Below are 27,439 nucleotides of genomic sequence, written 5' to 3' on the forward strand. Positions count from 1 at the left end.
GAAAGGGATGGAACATGTTTTTCCCTCACAGCTCATGGAAGAAACCAACAGTGCCAACACTTTGATCCTGGACTTCTGGCCTCCAGAACTGTGAGGTACTTTATTTCTGTTGCTTAAACCACTCAGCATATGGTATTTCATGGTGGCAACCATAAGAAATTAACACTAATACACTTTCTTCACAGTTGTGCCAGAAAATTGTCTCAATAGCTGATTAGTGACTCCCTTTTTATTTCTGCTTTTGTACACTGAGTGGGAATATTTGCATATCATTGATACCAGAATCTAACCTTCAAAATGAGGGCCATTTTTAAAATTGATAACATCTTTAAGCATTGTCTTGCCCTTCCAAACTGTGAAAAAAAGATGAGGCTTCGTAAGGAGGACAAGATCTGCTAAAACTTCCGATTAAAAAATATTATAGCAGATCACTGGATTCATTCCAGTATTAAAACACATTTGACAGAAATGCGAGCCTCAACCATACTACCAATGTCATTCTACTGATGTCTTCAAGATGGGAGCAAAAAAAGCAAGAGGATCAAGGAGGAAAATAATAAAGAATCCTTGCTATCAAGGAGAAAGGGGATTGGCCTTGATCAGCGGGAAATTTAAAAAGAGCCACACAATTAAACTGCTCCTTAGAAAATAGAAAAAGAGATAGTGAAGTCAAGGGAAAAGCAACAGTTAGTATCTGGATTTAAGTCGTGACCTTCTTAGTCCTAGGAGAATTTGGGCCAGGAGAATTTCCTAATCAGCGGCTACACTCCCCACTTCCAGCTCTCTGGGCCACATTTGACAAATGTAGATCTCAAACTTTAGTATGTACGATAATCACCAGAGGGCTTCGAAAACACAGATTGCTGTCCCCTCTTCCCACTCCACCCCATAATTGCCAATTCATAGGTCTGGAGTGGGGTACCAATAGCTTGCATTTTTAACAAGTTCCCAGGTAACGCTGATGCTGCTGATCTGGGGGCAATACTTTAAGAACCACTGGACTATATCAATTTCAAACCTGCCTGATGAGAAGAATCACCTAGAAGGTTTAAAAAATGCAAAATCCTCGGCCCCATGCCAGACTTTCTGACTCAACCTCCAGGGAAATGCTTAGAATTTTCTATTTCAACAATCCCTGCATGATTAATATGATTAGGCGAGTTTGGAAAATGCTACACCAAATCTCTATAAATTCCCTTCTTTTAGCATCTGTCATTTTTCCACTTGGTTCCAATGAATTCTGCAATATGGCAGTAGCTATGTGATGAGCTAAGGGTAGTACAAGTGCTAGGTTCTGTACCTTGAATTTCCTGATCCCATTGGCTGACCACAGTACCCTGCTTTTTCTTTTTATGAACAGGTGCCTTGGGAAATAGTCTTCCTTAATCCCACTGGCCCTGGTATCATGGTGTTGTCCAGAGGTCACTCTGAAACACACTCAGATGATGTAGCCTTCACTGGTAACTCTCTGCTTACATTTCACTCTTTCTTAGCATATAACATGCATATTTTATGCATTCTGAATATTAATGGTGGCTCTAGCCTCAGGCTGTTTCCTCTTAACTTTCGAAGTATTTACGTGTGAGTTATGCTCTACAAGTTTTATTTCAAAAGCATTTTCTCTTTATCTGGCAGGAATATTCTTGCTGGCACTTGCAGAGGAAATCCCATTGGTTCAGCAGATGGCTAATGATAATTGAAGTTAACTCGTTAGAGAACAATTAGAGATTTCCAAAGGCGTTGTAGTAAAATTGCTTAGGGCCCTATCATGCCCATCTGCTGCTTTTGAGGACACATAATTCCTGTCTCTTAGATCCAAATTCCAGCCACAAACTCAAAGTTGAGGCATCCTGTAAATGGCTTTCTTTGGACCATCTTTGCCTTCTGGGGATTTGTAATGATTCTAAAAATAGTGACCTGACACACTTTAGCTCCAATTTTTGCAGCAGCACTGCAAGTAGATGTTATTCTGTTTTACAAATAAGAAAACCGAGGCTAAACAAGATCAGATATAGAGTCTTGAAGAAGATTATACAACTGCTTAGTATCAGTCAGGGTGCAAACCCACAGCTACCCAACTTACAAGCCTGAGCTGCTCCTCCAAGATGACTCTATTCTACTTTTGAAGAAATGCAGGGTCAGATTTGAGAGCAACATTTTCATTTGTTATTTTTCCTGGAGTTTCCAAGATTGTGTTTAAATTCTACCAAGTAAGAAAAGGTTGTAATACTCATCCTTAGTTTTGTTTGCTATATCAACAGGACTCTGCATGCTTTGATTCTAATGTAAAATTAGTTCTGTCTGTTACAGGAAAGCCATCAACTGGGCAGTGTGTTAGTCTATTCCCTCACTGCCAACAAAGACATACCTGAGACTGGGCAATCTATGAAAAGAAAAGAGGTTCAATTGACTCATAGTTCCATATGTCTGGGGAACCTCACACTTCATGGTGGAAGGTGAATGAGGAGAAAAGTCATGTCTTACATGGTGGCAGGCAAGAGAGTGTGTGCAAGGGATCTCATGATAAAACCATCAGATCTCATGAAACTTATTCACTATCATGAGAACAGAACAGCAAAGACCTGCCCCCATGATTCAATTACCTCCCCTCAGGTCCCTCCCACAACACGTGGGAAATATGGGAGCTACAACTCAAGATGAGATTTGGGTGGGGACACAGCCAAACCATATCATTCCACTCTTGACCCCTCCTAAATCTAGGCCCTCACATTTCAAAACCAATCATGCCTTCCCAACACTTTCCCAAAATCTTAACTCATTTCAGCATTAACTCAAAAGTCTGCAGTCCAAAGTTTCATCTGAGACAAGGCAAGTCCCTTGTGCCTAGGAGCCTGTAAAATCAAAACCAAGTTAGTTACTTCCTAGATACAATAGGGGTACAGGCGTTTGGTAAATACAGCTATTCCAAATGGGAGAAATTGACCAAAACGAAGGGGCTACAGGCCCCATGCAAGTCTGAATTTCAGTGAGACAGTCAAATCTTAAAGCTCCAAAATGATCTCCTTTGACTCCATGTCTCACATCCAGGTCACCCTGATGCAAGAGGTGGGTTCTCATAATCTGGGACAGCTCTGCCTCTCTGGTTTTGCAGGGTACAGACCCCCTCCTGACTGATTTCATGGGCTGGCATTTAGTATCTGAGGGTTTTCCAGGCACACCACACAAGCCTTTGGCAGATACACATTCTGGGGTCTGCAGGATGGCAGCCCTCCTCCCATGACTCTACTAGCCAGTGTCTCAGTGGGGACTCTGCATGGGGGTTCCAACCTCACATCTCCCCTCCTTACTGCCTTAGTAGAGGCTCTCCACAAGGGCCCTGACCCTGCAGCAAATCTCTGGATATCCAGGCATCTGCACACATCCTCTGAAATCCAGGAAGAGGCACCCCAACTTCAATTCCTGGCCTCTGTGCACCTTCAAGCCCAACATCGTGTGGAAGCTGCCAAGGCCCAGGGCCAGCACTCTCTGAAGCCACTGCCTGAATGGTACCTTGGCTCCCTCTAGCCATGGCTGGAGCAGCCGCAGAGCACCAGGCCCCTAGGCTGCACACAGCAGGGGGGGCCCAGGAATCCATTTTTCCCTCCTAATCCTTCAGGCCTGCAATGGAGGGGCTGCCAGGAAGGTCTCCAACATGCCTTGGAGACATTTTCTCCATTGTCTTGGTGATTCATGTTGGGCTCCTGATTACTTATGCAAATTTCTGTGGCAGGCTTGAATTTCTCCCCAGAAAATGGGTTTTTCTTTTCCATTGCATGGTCAGTCTGCAAATTTTTCAAACTTTAATGCTTCACTTCCTCTTGAATGTTTTGCTACCTAGAAATTTCTTCCACCAGATATCCCAAAGCATCTCTCTCATGTTCAAAGTTCCGTATATATCTAGGGTAGAGGCTAAAAGCCACCAGTCTCTTTGCTAAAGCACATAAAGAGTCACCTTTGTTCCAGTTCCCAACAAGTTCTTTATCTCCATCTGAGACCATGTCAGCCTGGACTTTATTGTCCACATCACTGCCAGCATTTTGGCCAAAGCCTTTCAACAAGTCTCTAGGAAGTTCCAAACTTTCCCACATCTTTCTGTCCTCTGGGCCCTCCAATTCTCTAGGAAGTTCCAAATTTTCCCACATTTTCCTATCTTCTGAGCCCTGCACACTGTTTCAACCTCCACCTATCACCCAGTTCCAAAGTTGTTTCCACATTCTCAGATGCCCTTTATGGCAACACTCAATTTACTGTATCAGTCTGTTCCCATGCTGCCAACAAAAAATAGCTAAAATGGGCAACCTATAAAGGAAAGAGGTTCAATTGACTCACAGCTCCACATAACTGGGGAGGCCTCACAATCATGGTGGGAGGTGAATGAGGAGCAAAGTCATGTCTTACATGGCAGCAGGAAAGACAGCATGTGCAGGTGAACTCCCCTTTGTAAAACCATCAGATCTTGTGAGATGTATTCACTATCAGGAGAACAGACAGGAAAGACCCACTCCCATGATTCAATTACTTCCCAGTGGGTCCCTCCCGTGACAGGTGGGAATTATGGGAGCTACAATTCAAGATGAGATTTGGGTGGGGACACAGCCAAACCATATCAAGTGATCATTCAGAAAATGTGACTAATTACTGGTTTTAAGTAACAAAAGGATGGTTTCAGTCTTGAATTATCTTGAATTATTATTTTTGCTCAAACTTTCACAGTTGATTTTTGCATATCTTCTTTCTGTTCTTTCTTTCTCCAGCAAGGATTTGTTTGTACCGGCTCTATGCCATACACTGTAGTAGACACACTAGACGTGGAAGTGAGAAATATGGTTCCCATCTTCAATAGCAAAGAAGATGGACAAATAAACCAACAAATGAAACACAGAAAAATATTTTCTAAAGGAAGGAAGTTTCTTGAAAGAAGTGGTACTTCTGTTAAAATATGAAAGATGAGTGAGGGTTAGTCACATAGAGAAAGGGAGAAGGGAGTATCCAATGTAGACAGAACAGCATATGCAAAGCACAGAGACATGAGAGAGCAGGTAGGCATTGCTGTAAAGCCAGGTGGATGTAAAAAAAAAAAAATCAGAGCCTTGCAGGGACTAGGCTGTAGAAAGCTCTGTGGACTAAATTTGGTTGTTCTAACTTTATCCTGAAACTCACAGGAAAATATTAAAGATGTTTAAAAAAGAAAATAAAACAGATTTTCATTTTATTAACAAAATAAAACTCTGGCAGCAGGTGTGGAAAATGGATGGAGGGGCCAAGATCAGAAGCAAGACACCTGTTACTGAAGCAATGCAGATGGGAAATGGTGGAGACCTAGATGTAGACCATGCCAGAGAAAACGGAGGGGCAGAATTGAGAAATACTTGTAGAACTAATGGAACTTACAGGATGATTAGATACAGAGAAAGGAGATTAACTCAATCCTGTATTTTTCTTACTTTTTCAAAAGTTTCTTTAAGACTATATTACTATCTTTTCCCCATTCCCTCTATACTTGGTACGACACTTAGCTAATTTTACTTGATTACCTATGTCTTATTCTTTACCAACACCACCAAGCAGCAGCATCTTCCTCCCACCACCACAACAAGCAGCAAGTGTTTATGGAGCACCTCTTACTAAATTATCCTTTGTCCAGTTTTGTGACAAATTTACATTCCTCTCTGCTTTACTTTTGCTTTATCCTGTATTTTTCATTGTTCTGTGGTTTGGTGTGTATTTTCTTCTGCTCTTCCAGGACCATAGGATTTCAGAGCTTGTTACTTAAGTTCTCAGGTTTTTGATATGTACTTGGAATTTATTTTTTGCTACTTTCTCAAAGTAATGCTCCATAAATATTTCTTATGTGATTCCAATGCATCCAAAGAGATTTAGCGTTTGAGTTTTAGGTTAAATCAATAAACTGATTAAAGCCATAATTAGCAATCACCAACTTTTATTTGGAAATAAACTGAAAACTGTTCTTCATTTACTTTAAGGCCCTGGTGTACTTATTTCTGTAAAGAGAAAACTATACTTTGCTCAAAGAAGTAATAAAATATTTTCTCCTGTTCTCATGTGTGCAAATTATGTTTATTTTATTGTACAGGCTATATATCTTCTGCAATACCTTCATCTGCCTGTAGGTGTAAAGTTAAAATTCAGCTCCTCCGCCAAGGTAAGAAATTAGATAGCTGGCTAAAATAAGTTATTTCAGTGTATACTGCTCAGGTGATGGGTGCACCAAAATCTCATGAATCACCGCTAAAGAACTTACTCCTGTAACCAAATAACACTTGATCCCCCAAAACCTATAGAAATGAAACATTCTAAAAAATGAATATAAAGAAAGAAGCTATTTAATATGCAGGCTTATATTTATCTATTTTTTCCGTTGTTTACATTTTGCTCTTTATTTCTTCTTAAAAAAAAAAACCAGAATACATGCACAGAACGTGCAGGTTTGTTACATAGGTGTACATGTGCCATGGTGATTTGCTGCACCTATTGACCTGTCCTCTAAGTTCCCTCCCCTCATCCCCGACTCCCCAACAGTCCCTGGTGTATGTTGTTCCCCTCTCTGTGTCCATGTGTTCTCAATGTTCAGCTCCCACTTACGAGTGAGAACATGTGGTGTTTGGTTTTCTGTTCCTGTGTTAGTTTGCTGAGGATGATGGCTTCCAGCTTCATTCATGTCCCTGCAAAGGACATGATCTCATTCCCTTTTATGACTGCATAGTATTCCGTGGTGTATATGTACCACATTTTCTTTATCCAGTCTATCACTGATGGGCATTTGTGTTTGTTCCATGTCTTTGCTATTTTAAATAGTGCTGCAATAATCATACATGTTCATGTGTCTTTATAGTAGAATGATTTCTATTTTGGGGGGTATATACCCAGTAATAGGATTACTGGGACAAGTGGTATTTCTGGTTCTAGATCCTTGAGGAATCTATATACTGTCTTCCACAATGATTGAATTAATTTACAGTTTTTCTTAACAGCAGTCATGCCATGTTAAAAAAAAATACAGCTGTTTTCTTCAAGAAGTCTAAAAAAAGACTTCCCTTGTGCTACTTAAATTTAAAGACTGACCAAAATGGCATAATATCAAAAAAGAAATGTAAATAGAGAATCAGCTGCCAACTAAATGCCACCATTACTCACAGTGTGATATCACCTACTTGTCTTAGGCATCATTCATTTATATTACAGTCTGGTCCACCGAGACTATTCATCACATTTTTATTGAGCAATTTCTATGTGCTTAGTACTGACTGTGCTAGACTCTATAGGTTCTCTGTAGGTGCTTTAAGTCCTGGCCACAATAGCTTACAATGTGGTTGAGTATTTAAATAAAAATACAGAAGTTTTAAAAAATATTTATTGTATACACTATTTTAAAGTAAAAAAAATTCAGATAATGAAAATAAAGCTGTAGAAAATCTAGGATGAGCCTAGAAATATTTTGAATTAATAAAATAGTAAAAGCCTGTATTAATGAAAAATATGAGGACAGATATTTTTAAGATGACAGTTAAACACTTCCGTAGTCATAACTAAAAATATAATGAGAAGTGTATATTTTATACAGATCCTTAAGATACCTGCATAGTGACAATTATCTTAAGCACAGATTACTTTGAAATGTGCTTCCAATTACTAAGGATGTTGAAAAACTTTTTCTCTTAGTTTATCTGATTTCCTTATAACTTTTATTTCATTATTTGTTTAATTTTTGAAAATTATTATTATAGATACTAAAAACACAGACCCAAGCTAACACTGCCTGAATTTTCATATATTCTGTGGATATATTTTATTATGTAAAAGATAATGACTCTACTTTTCTCTTCCTTCCTTGGGAGAACTTAGATAAATATACCTTCTGACGGAAGCCAAAGTCCTTCTAAACACCATCTTCTCTGTTCTCTTACTTATTCCTGGCTAATAGATCTTGGCATGACTAGGCATGCCTCGGCATGCCTCGGCATGCCTCTTTACATTACCCTGGTCCAACTTCTCTTGGGAACAGCACAGCTGAGTTTTTTTTATTTTATTTGTTTGTTTGTTTTCTTTTATGCTGGGTTGCACTGATGCTGAATGAAAGCACTAATGCTGCAATATGATGGGGGCTGGAGTAGGCAGCTGTTCATTTCTTCTAATGCAAAAGCTGTAAGTTTTAAAGTACATGGAATATATTATATGTATAGTCAGGACTCAGGTCTACATAGCTCACTTAAAGCACATTAATGTTGTATGTTTGTTTCACATATGTATCCCACAGAGCTTTACAGTAGTTACTATAATTACAATAAAACTGTAGATCAAGCATCAGTTCTTCACAAGTAACATTTTTGGGGGCAAAGTTCTTAAGGATCTTACTTTATTTTGAGGGTTAGTTCTATCTTCATTATAACCTTGTTACATAATGATGAGAATTTGTGTTTACTGAAAATGAAGATTGACGGTACTTGTTAAAAACCAAGTTGGTGTTAAAAACCAAGTCTAGGTTGCTGAATTACAACCCAGAGTATTTGAGTACACATGTAGCATGACATTATTTTCAGTGAATTTAGTACACAATGGATACATCTGTGCAGATTGTAAACAAAAATGTTCTCTGTACCCGCTCAGTTTTGCTGTGAAACTAAAACTACTCTAAAAACTAAAGTCTATTTTGTAAAGTATCATATATATATACACATATACTGATATGTATATATAGATATATAGTTTCTCTACATTAGATTTTAAACTAATTGGACAAAGATAATTTCTCATTGTATGAGAAATACCTTTGCCAAATAGTCATTATTTTTCTAACTTTTCTAATTATTTTATTACTTATTACTTTAACAAAAAAAAACCTTTAGTAAACATGTTATATAAAACTTCATGTGGGCTGGGCATGCTGGCTCACACCTGTAATCCCAGCACTTTGGGGGGTTGAGGTGAGTGGATCACTTAAGGTTAGGGGTTCGAGACCAGCCTGGCCAACATGGGGAAACCCCGTCTCCACTAAAAATACAAAAATTAGCTGGGAGTGGTGGTGGGTGCCTATAATCCCAGCTACACAGGAGGTTGAGGCAGGAGAATTGCTTGGACTGGGGAGACCAAGGTTGCAGTGACCCGAGATCATGCCATTGCACTCCAACCTGGGGTACAGAGTAAGACTCTGTCTTAAAAACAAACAGACAAACAAAAAACACTTCTTGTGGTTATTCTCCCTGGATGTAGACATTTTTAAACCAGGAAAGTTTAATGTGAAATGACAACAACCAATAACATGAACAATAACATAAAAACAAAAAGCTATCATGTTCACTCATGTTAATCTTATACATGTTACCTTTGCTGACAATTTACTTAATTATTAACATCTTTCTAGGTGTTAAATACTACACTAGTGCCAAGAGACTTATGGAAAAAATTAAGAAACGAGTTCTGTCCACCATGAATTACAGTTTTGTCACATGGAAAGAGACATATACAATGGAAATATTTAAGGAATAGTACGATACAGTAGTCAAAATGGGTACTACGTAACTTCAAAGTTGCAGACAGAGGTAAGTAAAAAACAAAAATACTTAAAGTATTCAAAGCCTAAGGACAAGGTGAGATCTGAACATGTGGGAGGTGGGTAGGTTTTGCATGGACAAAAATTATCATGACGTCTTATAAACAAGAATAGCATCCAAAGGATGGTTGGAGTTGATTCCGTTCATGACATTTAAACCCACACAGTCAGGAAGCCAGTTTATAGTTGAAACTGAGATTCATATTAAATAGGTAGAAATAAGTCTGAGTAAAGAATCAATCATAGTAAATACTTTCTGAGGGTCTATCGTGTAACACTCATTTTATGCACATTATTACAATTACCCTACAGGTAAGTACTATTATCTTCAATTTATAGATTAATTTACTGAGATGCAATGAAACTAATTAACTTTATCAGAGTCACAGAGCTTGTGAGTGGCACAGCTAGATTTAAATCCAAGTTTGATTCCAAAACTCATACTTCTGTTACCACATCACTTTGTCTCATAAACAGAATATAATTGCAGCAAATCTTTCATTCCATTGTGCTGTAAGAAGGAACAGTATACCTGGAATTTTAAAAACTTGAACCTGGCTGGGCGCGGTGGCTCAAGCCTGTAATCCCAGCACTTTGGGAGGCCGAGACGGGCGTTTCACGAGGTCAGGAGATCGAGACCATCCTGGCTAACACGGTGAAACCCCGTCTCTACTAAAAATACAAAAACTAGCCGGGCGAGGTGGCTTATGCCTGTAATCCCAGCGGCTGAGGCAGGAGAATGGCGTGAACCCGGGAGGCGGAGCTTGCAGTGAGCTGAGATCAGGCCACTGCACTCCAGTCCGGTCGACAGAGCGAGACTCCGCCTCAAAAAAAAAAAAAAAACTTGAACCTGAATTTGAATTCTTACTTATATTAGTTATGAAAAATTGGTTAAGCCCTCTATAAACTGTACCATCTTTTGTAAAAATAAAACAGTGAATAGATGACAGCTAATCACACAGATGAATGAGGAACAGACAGAGGTAACAGAAGAATGGACATTCTTCTGATGTTGGCAAATACCATATACTCAGTAAAATTCACTCAATTTAAACTTAAGTAAAGAGATTGTGCAGAGCATCAGCTTTGTGCTAGTTAAAACCATTTTCAATATAGATTTGGAAGAAAGTAGTTATGGTTTTTATAGCTAATTCACAACTGGTTCTGCTGTTTAAGAAGGACTCTATAGTTGGCAGAAATGATATGTAGTCACAGCATATGATCCTATGGCAAAACTTGTGATACCATATTTTCATCGCTTCCCAAGATGTCTTATAGGTGAAGTATGGCCCTTAGCATGGTACCTACAGAGGAGACACTCGGTAAATACGTGGTGAATTAAGTAAACGAGGTGACAGAAGAAAGGGAGGAAGGGAAAAAAAAGGACAAGAAGAAAGGCTGCTTGAATTTAAAAGCAGGTAACGGCATATCATTTGAAAACTATTAGATGACTCAAGTATATCTTTTAAAAGTCCACAAAGTTTTTTATTTTAATACAGACAAAATACATTATTTTGTTTTATAAAAATGTAACAAAATTTGTTATTTAACAACTATGTTATTTATTAATTTTGCCTTTGTATATGCTGCCCGCAAAGAAATACTAAGAAATCCTGACTTGATCGTGGTGAATCAGAAGGCATGCCTGGATTTTTTATCACTCTAACTGTGCAGCTAATCATCCAATCTCAAATTTGTTTTTTATGACACTTCAAGGATGCCCTTAGCTGCATCACTCCTTTGTTGTCAAAAGCTTAGAAATAACAATTAAGCAGATTCCTGAGTTACTAAATGACACCCAACCAGAATTGAAACTCAGAAACTTTCAGTTCCATGCTAAGTCCACAAGGACACAACATCTCTAAAACATTAATCATAATTGGGGACAAATATTTTTGTCACTATTCCCTCCTGCCCTCATTTGCTTTTATATCTCATTAAGTTCATATCCTATTAATTGAATTATTGCTCTCAATATGTTGACTTTTCACCATCGTAAACTTATACTGATTTTTCAAACTCATATTGTAAAATCAAGCTGTCATGAAATGTAAAGATGTCCACTTTGGTTAAGATTCACGTAAAGGTTTGAAGCTGGAGAAAACTCATGGAACACAGGTCTTTCTTTTCATCACTTTTCCTCCAATCATCATCTGTGAAATTCTTCCCAACTTCTTAAATGCATATTCAAAATCCCATTCAAGAAACCAATCTAATATTCAGAGGCATGGATAATAATAATAAAGTTGATCTCCATGGATATTACCGACAAAACAATCATTAAAATAAACAGATAAAAATGAAGAAATAATCCAAATCAAAATATATAATTCTCCTTCTCAGGTGGGAAGAAATACGCAAATTTAGGGAAGCAGGAATTGCAATAAAATGTCCAACTCCGTTCTTTCATTGTCTGTTAGAATAGAGAGAGAAAGATGCAATCAGCATGGATGGGGATTTTTTTTTTTAATTTTGTGTATGGTGTGAGGAGTAAAATATAAGTAATAAATTTGCTTTAAACATTTAAAACATTCTCAGTTGAAGTAATTACATGTGTTTTATTTTTTAAAAAGCAATTGTAGGCACAATAAGTGGTCAAATAATCTTGTTGTAAAAATAAGTTTCAATTAGTATATAACTCTAGTCTAAAAAGAAATAAGGAAGAATACAAGCTGAAATAGCCAGGAAAGAGAATATTTTCCTATCAAAACATCAAAGTAGGCCAGACCCAGAGGCTCATGCCTGTAATCCCAGCAGTTTAGGAGGCCGAGGTGAGTGGATCATGAGGTCAAGAGACCAAGACCATCCTGGTCAACATGGTGAAACCCCATCTCTACTAACACAAAAATTAGCTCGGCGTGGCGGCGCGTGCCTGTAGTCCTAGCTATTTGGGAGGCTGAGGCAGGAGATTTGCTTGAATCCGGGAGGCGGAGGTTGCAGTGAGCCAAGATCGTGCCACTGCACTCCAGCCTGGTGACAGAGAGAGAGACTGTCTCAAAAAAAAAAAAAAAAAATTAAAGTATTCTGTTCATTTTTTTTTTTAGATAGTACACAGTGCCAATTACAGTAAAGCAAATTTTATCACACATGGTCGATGAAATTTTAAATCTCTCTAATTATTTTAGCAAACAGTCTGACTACATGTATCTTTAAAGAATATTAAATGTTACATATTACTTATTCCATAAAGTCTCCTTATGGTAAAATATATATACAGAAACAGCTTTTTAAAACCTCTGCCTTTCAGTACTTGGGTAATGATATAGTAATATTTTCATCAGTGTGGCAAATTTGACCACAAAATTGACCATATGGTTAACTAAACTATAGTGTATTATTTAGATAGGCTATTATATAAATATTAAAATGACTTCACAAATAATTTGCAAATAGTCTGAGAAATGCTTATTTTATGCTAAATAAAATGAGAACAAGATTAAAAAATGTAGATCATAATATTAACATAAGTGTGTAAAACAAAATTTAAAAACTGTAGGAAAAAAAGTATAGAAAAACATACACTAACATGATACTTAATTTTTACTGACTCATGAGACTAAAGTTTAGTAAGCTGCTTTTCTTTCTAATTTTCATCATTTTCCAAAGTTTCCATAGAGAACAGGGCTTATTTTTATAACTGAGCAAAAGTATAATAAGATTTACTTAAAAAAATTAAAAATGGAATTAGAGTGAACCTACCAAAAAAGAGATGGAAACAAGATGTTTTTCTTCATTTCCCTTCATTTGTTTTCTAGGGGAATCTGTATTAATAGCAAAACAGCACCCAGTGTGCAATATGTGTGTGTGTGTGTGTGTGTGTGTGTGTGTGTTCTATTCAGATAGATAGATAGATAGATAGATAGATAGATAGATAGATAGATAGATAGATGATAGATAGATAGATAGATGTGGGGAAGGATATAGGATTATAAATGTGAGTTGAGTAAAAATTGTATTGGACTCATGCTTTTAAAGCTATTTTCCAGAATCAACCAGCTTGTTCTTATCTTCTAAGGGGCACACTATATATCTCTATTGAAAAAACACATTCATCTCTTCCTCTGAAAAACAGGAGATTATCTCTCAGTTCCCTCATCCATGGGAGGATAAGTGTCTAAAGAAACTGAGCTGCTTGAATGTTCATATCCATTATAACAACTTGTACTAAGCAAAGGAGTTACTGTACCTGACATTACCCAGAGAATAAAATAACATGAGCACGCTTTTTCACTAAAATGAAGAGTTCAACCCATTTGATAAGTCAAGTGTGCTATCTCTGCAAAAATAAACCTTTTCACAGTCTTTCTTAAAACCAAACAAAAAAAATCACACAATGCTGTAATACCCAGCAGACTTTCCACTCAATTAGCCACTAATAGAAATATTAAAAAGAGGTGCTTGAGGGAGGAAGCTAAAGCTCGAAATTTGATACATGACATTTGGGATTAAGTTCTTCTGCCTTTTAGAGTATTCATTCATTGAAGTACATGTTTTATTCAAAATAGATCTAATCAAAAGTTCAACTAAGAGTGTGCTAGCCATATGAGCCATATGGCGAACAAGCTGGATTCTGATACCTAATTAAAACAGGAGTAGCTTAGCCTTAACATACTCCTGGAAACTATCCTTACTATGAAAAAATCAGTGATTTGCAGATTCTTTCATGGCAAGAGACTTGATCAATCACAAGATCAGACTTGAGCCAGTTTCAAAAACCTCTTGGTCGGAGGAAACTTAAGTAGAGTTTTAAAAACAACAATTGCTCTAAGGAATCTACTATTCTTAATCAGACGTATATGTTTAATTTGCATTTTAATTCTCAGAGATAGTCTGCCTTTGTAGCATGAACTCAGATTAGAACAGAGAGATGGGAGGAGGCTATGCTGTAAATCCCGGCAGTTTCTAAATCTCACCTTTCCAAATGGTCACTCCACATCAAGGTTGAGGAACACTGGCAGGGTAAGGAGGTGGAGCTGGATGCATAGTTGTTTGTGTGGTAACAACTGATCTGTGAACAGACAGAGGATTTCACAGCACACTTCTTTGAGTATTTTGAAAGAAAAGCAAAAGCAAAAGGTGCATATCAAAGTCACTTTGGCTATGATGAATAAGGTTGTTTTAGATATTACCTTCCTAGGACCATCTCATTTCTACTTCCAAGCTTTGACTCACACTTATTTCCTCCAACACTTAGACATCAAATACCACTTGCGAGCCGAGACCATGTCTGATATGACTGGGGAAGTTATCATAGCACTTGTTAAACACTGAATAAGAACTCATTGACCTCAAGTGACTAGTGAAGACAAATCTAATTCAACCACCCTCTAGTTGATTATTTTTCATGATTTCCCATTGCTCTGGGATAAAGACTAGAATTCTTAACATGACATCAAAGGCTGTTTTATCTGGTCTCAGGACACAACTTCAGCCTCTTTTCAAACTTTTTGCCTTTTTGGTCTTCTGTGCTCAGGCTATACCAGCCATCTTCGAATATTAAAAACAGTGTCATCCTCCTTTATACCTCAGGGCCTTTGTACTTGCACTTTCTTCTGCCTGGAGTATGCTTCCATTTCTTCATCACCTGGCTAACTTCTATTCATCTGATAGATCTCAACTTGGAGAATCACTTCCTTGGAGAACATCCTGTTGACTAGGACTGGTCCCCCACTATACGACATCTACTATTTTTTTCTTTCAGGAACTCGTGTTGTATGAAATGTATAGTTATGTGTGTGATTATTTATGGAATATGTGTCATTGTACCTAAGCTATAAGCTTCATGAGAGCAGGAACCATGCCTGGTTTTGCTTACCACTGAGTCTCCAGCAGCTACCACAGTGCCTGGCACAGAAATCATGGTGGATAGGCATTTGTGGCCTGAATGGACAATGCTGCACAGCCAATCCTGAGGCCCATCCCTCAACAGCATTCTCCATGTTACACATCTCCTAAATTCATTGGATGTTACAGCCGAAAAACGATTCCTTTTTTTAATATATAAATTTCTCAGCAATTGTCTTTAAGAGAAAGACAGAATAAAATTAATTCCTCATAAAAATTTGTTAGAAGAGAAAGGAGAAAGAAATAAAATCCAATGCTTCTTCAGTCTTTTTAAATTGGCTTCCTAAGGTTTTATTTTATCTCTCAAAAATTTAATTAAGATTATCTTAAGCAACATGACCATCTTAAGTGGCATGGCATTATACAAGCTGTCTAGACAGACATATAGTTTTCCAATTCTTAACTGTGTTAAGCTAATGGATGATTTCTGTTTTAGGTAGGCAGTGCTGTGTGAAGAATCATAAAATGCCATGTCTTCTTTGCAGCAAAAGTTACACTTTGACCAATACCTATTCCACAGCAAACAGAAAAAGTTTAGTGGCAATTCACACAGAAATTTTATGGTTCTGGAAGAGTGGTCAGACTTGGAGGAGAAAGGAAAACAGGTTTTGGGGTTTTCTAAAATTTTTTTCTGCAAGATTTTCAAAGCCCCCTTTGTACTCCTATGTGAGAAGATTCTCCATCTGCTAAGGAACGATCTGGTTAGGATAAGTTCTCACCTTAGCTGACCACTAGGTTCCTCTTCCTGCTTTTATGCTGCTTGGTTCTTATTTAGAGCCTGCTTTAACTAAGGAAATGCCCTTGGGCTTGCATTATTTGTCGGCTAAACTTTAGAAGCAGACTACAGCTGTAGGAATTTCGATATCACATACCTATACAATGCAAATAGCAGGAGATTAAAAAAAAAAAAAAAAGACCTAAAAGAAGCACTGCAAGGTAATTTGTGAAGAGCCAAGTGTTCTGAAGCATATGTTTCCCTAGAGGCACTGTCTGTGGAGCACAGAGGATTTTTAGGGCTCTGAAACTAATCTATGATTCTATAATAGTGGATATGTCATTACACATTTTTCCAAACCCATGGAATGTACAACAGCAACAGTGAACCCTAATGTAAACTATGGACTTTGGGTAATAATGCTGTGTCACTGTAGATTCATCAGCTGCAATAAATATACCACTCTGGTAGGGGACATTGATAATGGAGGAAGCTATGCATATGTGGGGACAGGGGGTCTGTGAAAAATCTCCGTACTTCTCAATTCTGCTATGGACTGCTCCAAAAAATAAATTCCATTTTTAAAAATTGTTGTATATTGGAGATTATATATGATTTGATCTACTAATAGCCTTGTTACTACTGTTTCTGACCCAAGTTTTCCTTCTCCTTAACATGTCCTTCATATTGTTTCCAAGGCAAATCTTGGCAAATCATAAATATCTTTGAAAGTTTCCCATTTCTAAAAGATAAAGACTACCATATGTCAGGTGATGCCAAACCCCTTTGCCTTTAATTTCATTTCATGCTTAAACCCTTTAATACCCTGATCTTCATTCACACCAAATATGGCCTGTCCTGAAAGTATAAGAATGAGCAGGTACTAATGAGCCTCTCTTAGAGATATCAGCTCTTGCAGCCATAAAGATTTTCCTTCATGCTGCCTAGGATCTTCCTGCCTGAAATAAATCTTGTTCTTGTTCCAACTAAACTTATAGCTCTGCTGCGTTCTTCCCAAATTTCCAAGTATATAACATATCCAGTCTGCCAGCAAAGTTTATCCTCCCTCTGGATGTGAGAGCCCAAAGATTTCAATTTAGACAGCTTTACTTACTAAACTGTGTCACAGGATATTTTAAAATAATTCAGTTAAGGTGGTGCAGACTATTTATCAGTGTACTTGGAGGAAGGGTCGGTGTTGACCTTCCAATTTGAATTTAACTCTTGGGCTAAATTGTTTTCCTATGGCAATTCTGAAAGATGATTGATGCGGAATGCGGATGCCACAGACACCAAATGGAGACTACACAAGCACAGCTCATTTGTTTGGCCTTCTGCTATGGCTCATTTGTGGACTCTGTGGCTGTTTATGGTTTAGCTGAGGATGCCTGATGCCTGTATTCACAGAGCCATGTTGCCTCTGTGGGCTGAACACTGTGCTAGTTTGTCTGCAACATTCCTTCCAGAACGACCCAGCTGTACCACAGGGTTATAGCTACTTTCCATCATGTCGTTAGTAGTTATCTCTGCTCACCCACCGCTCTGCTCACATACCAGCTCACTAATTTATCCCCATCCACACTGCTTGATCCTGAATAACTGAGGACTATGATGGTCTGTGCTGTCACCTTCAGAATTTCAAGGCCAGATTTGTAACATGGCATAAAGCTAGCTAGATTTTGAAGGAACAAAGAGAAAACTATCCTAGAATTCCCTCTCTTCACCTCTGATTACTTGAGTCCTTGTTACAGGTCATCCCACTCCCATAGCTATCCCCGCCCTCTTCCAACTTCCTGACCACTGGCTCCTTTCCATCCACTTTCAGATATGTGGAGGCTTCCCTTGTCTTGGGAAACCAATACACACAAACACCTGTGCTTGACTGTCTCTACTCCTTCCTACAAGCGCAGTCCAATGTTTTGCCTTCCTTTACCACCAGCTTCTTTAAGTGACATACAGTGTCAGATGCTCCTAATTCCTCTCCTTTTAACTCCCTCCTAAACAACTGGCCAGAATTAGAAGGTCCTCTCCCTTTGTCAGGCACTGTTCAAACACTTTAGAAATAATAATTCATTTAATTATTTGTAATTGGTACTCTTATCATCTTCACTTGAGATATGCAGAAACTGAGGCATAGATAGGTAAAGTAACTTGCCTAGGGTCACCTCCAGGTGAGTGGCAGAGTTTGAATTCAAATGCCAGGAGTTTAGTTCCGGAACACATGTCCTAACCACACTCTACTGCCTCACTCCCTCCAAATTCTGTAATTGTTTTTCATTCCTGTGCTAATAAAAACTAGTCTCTTAGAAACTTTTGGTATATGCTCTCATCTGGTATTGTAGTACTCAGGCTAGATATACCTGTACTGCATATTAAGTTCTAGAATTGACAAACTTCCCCCTGCTTTTTATGCAAGTATAATGAAATTTCATTAAGCTTGAGTGAACACATTATTCTGATAAGGGTATAACTAAATTTTATATTGTTTGTGACATAAAATAGAGTTAATTGGTCAAATTAATAAGCAAAACATATAAGGTAGTAGGAGCAGCATTTGACCTACTCAAGGGGGAAAATATAGATAATTTTAGAAATACAAATCCAGGCTTCTGATATCAAAGGAGTCTTTCCTGATCCAGATAATAATATGTATAATGCACTTCTTGATTCCTGCCTTGCAGGAGTGTGTAGCCTAGTTGGGAAGCAATTGAAATAACAAGAAATAATAGAAAATGGCACATAGTCACAGTCCAGAGCATAAGATGGTGATGTTCACCATCATCTACTTTGTTAGAATTTGCAGACTATATTCTGAGCATTGGCAAGTTCTTCTTAGGCACCATGCCACCAAGAGAGTAGTGATCCCTGTGGGCAGAAACAAAACTGCACATTTTAAAGCTAAAAGGAGCCTTGGAGATGATGTAATCCAACTCTCTTATTTACAGATGAGGATATGAAGCCACTTTTTTTTACAGTCAAAAAGGTAGCTTGCAGCAAAGTCCTATCTGGAATCTAGCTTCCTCTTTCTGCTCTATCACTAGGCCCAGTAATAGATTTGTAGATTTAATCCCCACATAAATACCCTAGAACATACCTTATTTAGCAAATGCTTGTTTCTTAAAAAAAAAAATAAAAGTGTGGATAACTGAGCGGGGTTAAAAAACTAAAACATGTGAGCTGGACCAATTATACTACTCAGTGAGCCCCACAACAGCAGAGATTTTCATGTTTCTGTTTGCTGATGGAACCTCAGTGACTAAACCAGAGTCAGCCACAACGTGGTTTAATTACTATGTGGTATTTGAATGAACGATTTCTTCTACATGTTTTTATATACAATGTCTATAAGTGAGTAGATATTATTTCTATTTTATAGGTGAAAAAAAAAATTTAAGCTGAGTGAGGTTGGTTTGCTCAAATCTAGACCTAGAACCAGAACTAGAAACCAGGCTTTTGGTGCCTACTACATGATTTAGTTGTAAAAAAGATAGCTTTCATAAAAAATTTATTAGTTATTCTGTACAGGGAATACAGATAGATTTGTCACTTCAGCAGAATTCTGAGGAAATGGGTATAGCTAGCACATTATCTACTGTCATTATTTATTTGCTGGTCTTTTGGGTGTGAGCCATCATTTCTAGTCCGGGGCCTGCTGTATCACACTAACAACAAAAATAAACCGTTTCCCCTTCTTACTTTCCAAAGTTTCCTTCCTTTCTTATCTTTCTTCTCAGGATTCAAACTGCCTAGAGAAACCAAGTGGGTAGGCCAGGGACTCTCCTTCCAATGATCATTCTCACACCCCTTCATGAGACTCTGAGCAACTCAAACTGTATTAAAGCCTCTAATGCCTTACAACCATCTCCTCAATTTAACTTCATCATTTGGAGTTTTTACAGCCTCACTGTCCAAAGAGATTATACAGTTACTAGGCTTTTTAACTTCTAGCACTGCTTTCTGAATCTTCATCTTTTAAGGGGGTTCTGTGTTTTTCTCTTTCTAAAACATCAAAATATATTCTAAAGATAATAGACCTTAAATGCAGTTATACTGGTCTCCTCACAATAGTACAGACTGTAGAAGCCTTAAGAATTCAGAGAAAGGAGAAACATAAAAATAACTGAGGGGAGTTAAGGTTTCATAAGGAGGTACAGAGCATGAAAAGAAGAACTGAAAGGGAGCGGGGGACGGCTTGAACAAAGACAGGACTGAAGGAGCAAGAGTGGAAGGCAGCAAGTAAATACAGCTGGTTATTGTGGATGTTTCACTTTTGGACTAAGATTGGATAGGGCTGGATGGCAATTGGAGAAATAGAACTGTTACCACTTTCAAATAAGTGGGAACTTTGACATAGTTTGGGGAGATTGATAGCCAAAAACCCTAGGCAGGAAGAAGGGTGAACTCTAGAACATACTGCCCAGCTGGAATCCTGGTTCCACCAGTTATTAGCTGCGTGACCTTGGGTAAGTTACTGCAACTTGCTGGGCCTCAGTTTCCTTCTTGGTGGAATGGGAATAAAGGTTGTAACTACCCCCATAAGATTGTTGGTGGGATTAAAGGGTTAATGCAGACCACCCATTATGTCTGTAATCCCAGTGCTTTGGGAGACCTAGGCAGGAGGATTCCTGGAGCCCAGGAATATGAGGGAGCCCAGGAATTTGAGCCATGATTGCACCAATGCACTCCAGCCTGGGTGACAGATCAAGACCCTGACTCTTAAATTTTTAAAAAAGGGGTTAATGTATATTAAGCATTTAGAACAGAATCTGACACAATGACACAAAGTAAGCACCCAGAAAATATTAGCTATTCCTATTTCGGCCGTAAGGGACAGGCCATTTATTATGCTAGCCTCACCTACAGGTTCTTGTAAGGAAAATTCCCTGTCCCACAACTTCTGCTGAAGGGGCAACTACAGGTCACCTATTTTGTGCAAAGATTCTGTACATTTTAGGCATACCTGATGGGACAAGATGTGCAAGCTTAAGCCATAGGTTAGCCACTGATCTATGACTTTGCCAGTCAAGGAACAGTGACCTTATAAGGAAGAGACTTCCTTTCTTGAGAATCTCAAGAAAACAAGGAAGATTAGTATCAGGAACAGAGCCATGAGGAAGAAGATGATTAAGCTAAGAAATTATATTGACAATGCAGAGAAAAAAATAGACAACTGTTAATAGAAACACAATTATGACAAGCAGAAAATAGCTGGGTCCAATAATGGTGGACAATAGGCAAGGGATTCTATTTCTTCCAGTTGTTGATTTTTGGGATCTTAATCTACTGTCCAACTCCAGCCTACACACTCCAAGCCATAATGTTGTTTCATTTTTCTTTTCTTTTCTTTTCCTCTCCTCCTCTCCCCTCCCCTCCTCTTTCTTTTCTTTCTTTTCTTCCTTTCCTTTCTTTTCCTTCCTTCCTTCTTTCTTTCTTCCTTTCTTCTTCCCCTTTCCTTTCCTTTCCTTTCCTTTCCTTTCCTTTCCTTTTCTTTTCTTTTTTCCTTTCACAGCTCATTACAACCTAACTCCTGGGCTCAAGCCTCCCACCTCAGCCTTCCAAGTAGCTTCCAAGTAGCTGGGACTACAGGCATGCATCACCACACCCTGCTAATGTTTTTATTTTTTGTAAAGATAGGGTCTCACTATGTTGCTTAGGCTGGTCTCTAACTCCTGAGCTCAAGTGATCCTCCTGCCTCAACCTCCCAAAGTGTTGGGATTATAGGCATGAGCCACTGTGCATAGCCCATAATGCTGTTTCTATTACAATAAACCTCCTCTTGCCTAAGTTAATGTAAGTGGTGATCTATTTCCTATGGCCCAAGGAACGTAAATAACCAACCAACACAAACACCTTAGGTGATGAGTTTGGGTATCCGACACTTGCTTTAGTGGTCCCTGATACTCATCAATCAATTGACTCATGGCCCTCCAGTGCACCCTCCACGCTGCCCCCACAGTTATCCTCATTCAGAATGGGATCCCATTCCTTTTGACATGCACAGGCTAATTTTCTTTGAAGGGCAAGTTCAAATTCCACTTTCTCCATGAATACATGGAGACTATACTGGACAGAGGTGGATCCAGGTTTTGTGGCATCTGAAGAGTATAAAACTTTCTTTAATAAAATGAATATAAAACTAGGTCCCTAGGAAAAGGCCTGTGCAAGTGAGAGATTTTGAAACTTCAGCTTCATTCACTTCCCTGTACATCTACTTCTGATACCAGGTGAAGAGGGATGTTTTCTCCATGAAATTATTCTACCAGGTATATTTTACAATAGTGTGTGTAATCACACAGACCTGCTACATAAATAAGCTCAGTCTTACACCTGCTGCCTCCCACTTTGGGAATATCATTTGTGAATGGACTGCAGTACTCCACCCGCCCTGGGCTGTTGGGAAGAAATTCCTAATGTCTGACAGATCTACTGTCAGATTTGGGAGGGAAAACATTGATCAGTATATGACACTATTCCTGCTCATCCAGCATCTAGCATATGCCACCTAATATTGGTAGCTAAGCCATTCTCCACACAACTGTTTGTAAAGAGAATCTGCTCATTACACACAGATATACACAGACATCCCAATATATATGCTTCATAAAATTGCTGCTTTTTTTTCTATTATCCTTAAAATAAAGATGAATATCCACTTCACGGGCCACAAGTGTCCTGTCCACCTCTCCATCATCATTCCTCTCTCTCTTCCACTCCATATTAGCAGAGCTAAAAAATGTACTGTCCATTTGTGGACATCTATGAAAGGGAGCAGTCAATAACCATTAGGAATAGTTATCTCTGCTTTTAAATTCCGCTGTTTTTCCACTTCCTCCTACCCCATTCACCCTTGGCTCAGTTGAAGGTCTCAGTAAAGACTAATAAAGAGGTGATAGATTTGTTAATTGGCTTAATCACTGAACAGTGTAAACATATATCAACACATCACATCATACTCCATAAATACAGAACATATACAGAGACTATTTGTCAATTAAAAATAAAATAAATCACAAATTTCTATAAAGAAGCTAAACAAATAAGTGAATAAGGAGCTGTATGAGGGTGAAGCTTTGAAGAATGAAAAAAGGAGGCTTCCCAGACTGACTAGAAGCACAGTAGAGAGAGGAGAGCCACCTAGAGAAACAGATCAGAGAGAGCCTGAAGGGACCTGTGGAAATGCAAGAGCACAGCCCAGAGAGAGGCCTGTCAGTGACGGCCAGAACCTAATCACTCCCTGGAACTATCAGAGTGCTCGAGAGGGACGGCATCTCATGAAGTCACCCAGGATGTGCTTGAGTTCTTTTAATTAATCTGAAAAAAAAAAAAAAAAGGAACTTTCTATGGCTAGAACTGGGGATATTTGGAAACATCCAGAGTCAGTTATTGACTATCAGTACCACTTGATTATCAGTTCCATTGAGGCAGGGTTCAAATCTACCTTGTTTCTGCTCTATGCCCACATATCACAGTGCCTATCCCATAGTATGAACTCATTAAATATTTAGTGAATGAATGGATAATCTTTTCAACAAGACTCAAGCTCTTTGAAACCAGAGACTGTGTCATAAGTATTCTGTAACTCTAAAGAAAGCACAATACCTAACACAGAGTGACACTAGTTACGATTTGCTGTCTGAATTAGAAGGCTCTTTATATGCCAAAGGGAGATTTTTTTTCTTTCAGCCTGGTGATAACCATGCACACCTGGTCAAATTCACATCCTGCCTTATCTTTTATGTGCTCCCAGCTCTGTAAAGGTAAAACAAGCAAAAGGAAGAACAATGATTGGTATCAAAAATATAGTAGTCTAGAGACTAATCCTTCCCTGAACTATCTTTGTCACTTTCTGATTCATTGAATTTGGTTGGTTTGTTCCACAAATAGAACCTTCTGGCTCTCAGAACCATGAGGAAACAGCCATATCCCTGGAAGCAGACTTTAACAAGAGGCTGCCTCCTGAAAGGTCCTAGTCCCCAGAGATTTATTGCCATGGAAAGCCTGAACTGGCCGGAGGATGAATTGTACACATAACCACTGGGTTGAGTACAGAAATTGTTGTTACTAGATAAACAGTTCTGTATGGTTTAGCTGGTGTGAGTATCTGCTATGTTGCTAATCGATATAAATAGTAACATTATTAAAGTTCATTAAGGTTGGATGCGGTGGCTCATGCCTGTAATCCCGGCGCTTTGGGAGGCCAATGGATGTGGATTACCTGAGGTCAGGGGTTTGAGACCAGCCTGACCAATGTGGTGAAACCCAGTCTCTACTAAAAATACAAAAATTACCCAAGTGTGGTGGCACACACCTGTAATCCCAGCTACTTGGGAGGCTGAGGCACAAGAATCACTTGAACCAAGGAGATGGAGGTTGCAGTGAGCCAAGATCACACCTCTGCACTCCAGCCTGGGCAATAGAGTGATACTCTGTCTCAAAAAAAAAAAAAATTCATTAAATTAACCAAATTATTCTAACTATTCAAAATTGCTCTACTAATAAAACAGTAAGGGTAACTCTGCAAGACCGAGGTGGGAGGATCACTTGAGGCCAGGAATTTGAGACCAGCCTGGGCAACACAGCAAGATCTGTCTCTACCAAAAAAACACTTTTAAATTAGTCAGGTGTGCTGTGTGAGCCTATAGTCCCAGCTACTCAGGATGCTGAGGTGGGAGGATGAGAGGATCCCTTGTGCCCAGGAGTTAGAAGATGTAGTGAACTATGATTGTACCACTGCACTCCAGCCTGGGGAACACAGTGAGACCTTGTCTCTAGAAATAAAATTTTAAAAAAATTTAAGTCAATAAGGAAAGCCCTTTAAATTAGTTAATAATTTAAAGGAAAAAAAAATAAAACTATGTATTTTTCAAAGACAGTTAAGGATAAAGTTACACAATTCAGAAAAATTAAAGAGATATTTTGGTGAAACAACAAAAATGTTCTCTTAATCTTCAAAAACTTCCCAATACATTTTCCTGAATTGGTGACAATATTGTCTTCTGTCCCCTTCCCACTCTCATGGAAACCCTTCCATCATGATAGTCCTAGGGAAAAGGGAGAGCCAATGCCAACTTGAGCAGCAGGAGGAAACCTTTGCAAGGAAGGGCCTTTGCAGACAAAATCCTTCTAGTGCTAGAAGAGGGGAGAGCATAGAAAGAGGAGTAGGAGATAACATCCTTACTTCTCCATTACAATGGCCTCAGAGTCAAAATTCAGAAGCAGGAGAAAGAACAGAAACATCACAGAGAAAGAAGAAATGGTCACAAGCTGTTTAGTATACAGGCTGATGAGGTGTCACCGCATGTATGTGTGGACATGAAGGAGAAAGCCAATTACCATTCCCTGACTCTCCTCCAGCCTCCCTGAACTCTCCCTGGGGTTTATGGAAGGCAGTGGAAAGCTGTACACCATAGAGACTGCCATGGAGTTGCTATTGTTGGAGGCTGAAAGAGTGAGGGTCATGATCAACTCAGTGTACCACTGGAGGCTATGTGAGTAAACAGTAAACTGTTTCTCATAAATGCAGAATGTTTGCAAACTGACAAACTGTATATGCCACCCAGAAGAACTGCAGGAGGGCAGTCACAATCCAAGCACAAGTGTTTCTTGTGATTAGGCAAATGTGAAGCCTATTAGTAATAATGTGAACCTGTGATCAATTAAGCAGCTGACCAGTCGTTACCTCCTCCTCCATGCTCTTTCTACCCAATAAATATAAAGGGCTGCCTTTGCTCACTAAAAGCAGGGAGTTCTCTTCTTCCCCTGGATCCTTCCTTAAAATAGTTACTTTTGTCTTAAGTTTTCATTTCCATGTTCGTCACTTTATTCAGTCTTGTAATGACCTTCTCAGGCAGTAACAGTAGTAACTGTCATAGTGACGGTCTCAAGTAGTAGCAGTGGCAGTCTGTCACAGCTATGATTAGGGCCAAGATGACATTGTTAGAGGCATTTGAACCAGAGCAACTCTGAAATCTACTGGGCTGCATTCCCAGACAGTTAGGCATTCTAAGTCACAGGATGAGATGGGAGGTCAGTGCAAGATACAGGTCATAAAGATCTTGCTGACAAAACACTTTCGGTAAAGAAGTTGGCCAAAACCGGCCAAAACCCACCAAACCCAAGATGGTGACAAGAGTGATCTCTGGTCATCCTCACTGCTACACTCCCAGCAGCACCATGACAGTTTACAAATGCCACGGCAACAACAGGAAGTTACCCTATATGTTCTAAAAAGGGGAGGCATGAATACTCAGCCCCTTGTTTAGCATATCATCAAGAAATAACCATAAAAACGGGCCACAAGCAACTCTCAGGGCTGCTCTGTCTATGGAGTAGCCATTTTTTATTCCTTTACTTTCTTAATAAACTTGCTTTCACTTTACTCTGTAGACTCACCCTGAAGTCTTTCTTGCCTGAGATCCAAGAACCGTCTTTTGGGATCTGGATCAGGACCCCTTTCATGTGACACCGTGGCAGAGACAGCAGTTACTATGAGGGGACAAGCCTAAGGCAATGGACTGTAGGAAGGAAGTGGCTGTGCCTCAAGGGTCTTCTGTGCCACTGAGATGACAGTGAGGCCCATTCAAGGAAGCCGGACCACAAGGTGAGAACGTGCTGAGGAAACCATTCCCAGGTTTCATCAGCACTGAAATCAATGGTGGATGCCAGTGGCTGTCTAGCAACCAGACAAGACAACAATTGATTCTGGGGATTTCAGGGAGGACTCAAAGTGCAGGATCAGGACGTGCTTTTGATAAGCTGCCTCCCTTCACTTATCTGCATTATCACAAGGGCATGTGAGCTTTCTCCTTCACACAGATGCCATCTTGGCTAAGGGAAGGGCGTGCTGGGAGAAACCATGAAAGACAACAGCCTCAAAGAGATTGAATTAATCCAAAACGAGAAAATAATGGATTGACAAAATATCTTCAACTGCAAGATCAAGAACCTATCTCCTACTCTTCTACCTCCTAGTTCCTGCTCCAGCCAGCAGAGACCAAACATTTGTGAGAGTTTTGTTCTATCTAGAAAAATTTTAAACAGATATCTTTAAGCACCTAAAATTGTATGAATTTTACAATTAGTATTTACTGTAATTGTGTTACAGCCTCATTGTACACTGTATAATTTTCACCCTGGCCATTAGCAAAACAGAGACTCTAAGAGCCAAAGAGCTATCAATGGCACTAAAAAAATATGGTTATGGTTTTCCCCTTTATAAATCTGTGAATATGAGCCTTTACTTTTCCAGTTTGAGGTATTATAAAGGTGACCAGGAAGGAAACAGAAATGATGTCAAAGATAACTAATAAAAC

The 27,439-nt window shown here is 38.9% G+C and overlaps 1 protein-coding gene across 6 annotated transcripts in view; it reads right to left on the minus strand.

Moving 5' to 3' along the window:
* The window catches only part of PTGER3 (prostaglandin E receptor 3 (subtype EP3)), a 208,185-nt gene that overhangs the window by 121,310 nt on the left and 59,436 nt on the right, over positions 1–27,439 (minus strand). Inside the window, exons 3-4 of one of the 6 annotated variants that reach the window (XM_011936912.1) lie at positions 14,482–14,576; positions 11,029–11,981 (exon numbers count right to left, since the gene is read on the minus strand). The exons of the other annotated variants lie outside the window; for them this stretch is intronic. Coding sequence (XP_011792302.1) covers positions 11,975–11,981; positions 14,482–14,576 — 102 coding nt within the window. The 3' untranslated portion in view covers positions 11,029–11,974. Of the gene's footprint in view, positions 1–11,028; positions 11,982–14,481; positions 14,577–27,439 lie in introns of those variants that run through there. 6 annotated transcript variants of the gene reach the window in all.

The sequence above is a fragment of the Colobus angolensis genome, unplaced genomic scaffold, assembly GCF_000951035.1.
Source record: "Colobus angolensis palliatus isolate OR3802 unplaced genomic scaffold, Cang.pa_1.0 Scaffold158, whole genome shotgun sequence".
NCBI lineage: Eukaryota > Metazoa > Chordata > Mammalia > Primates > Cercopithecidae > Colobus > Colobus angolensis.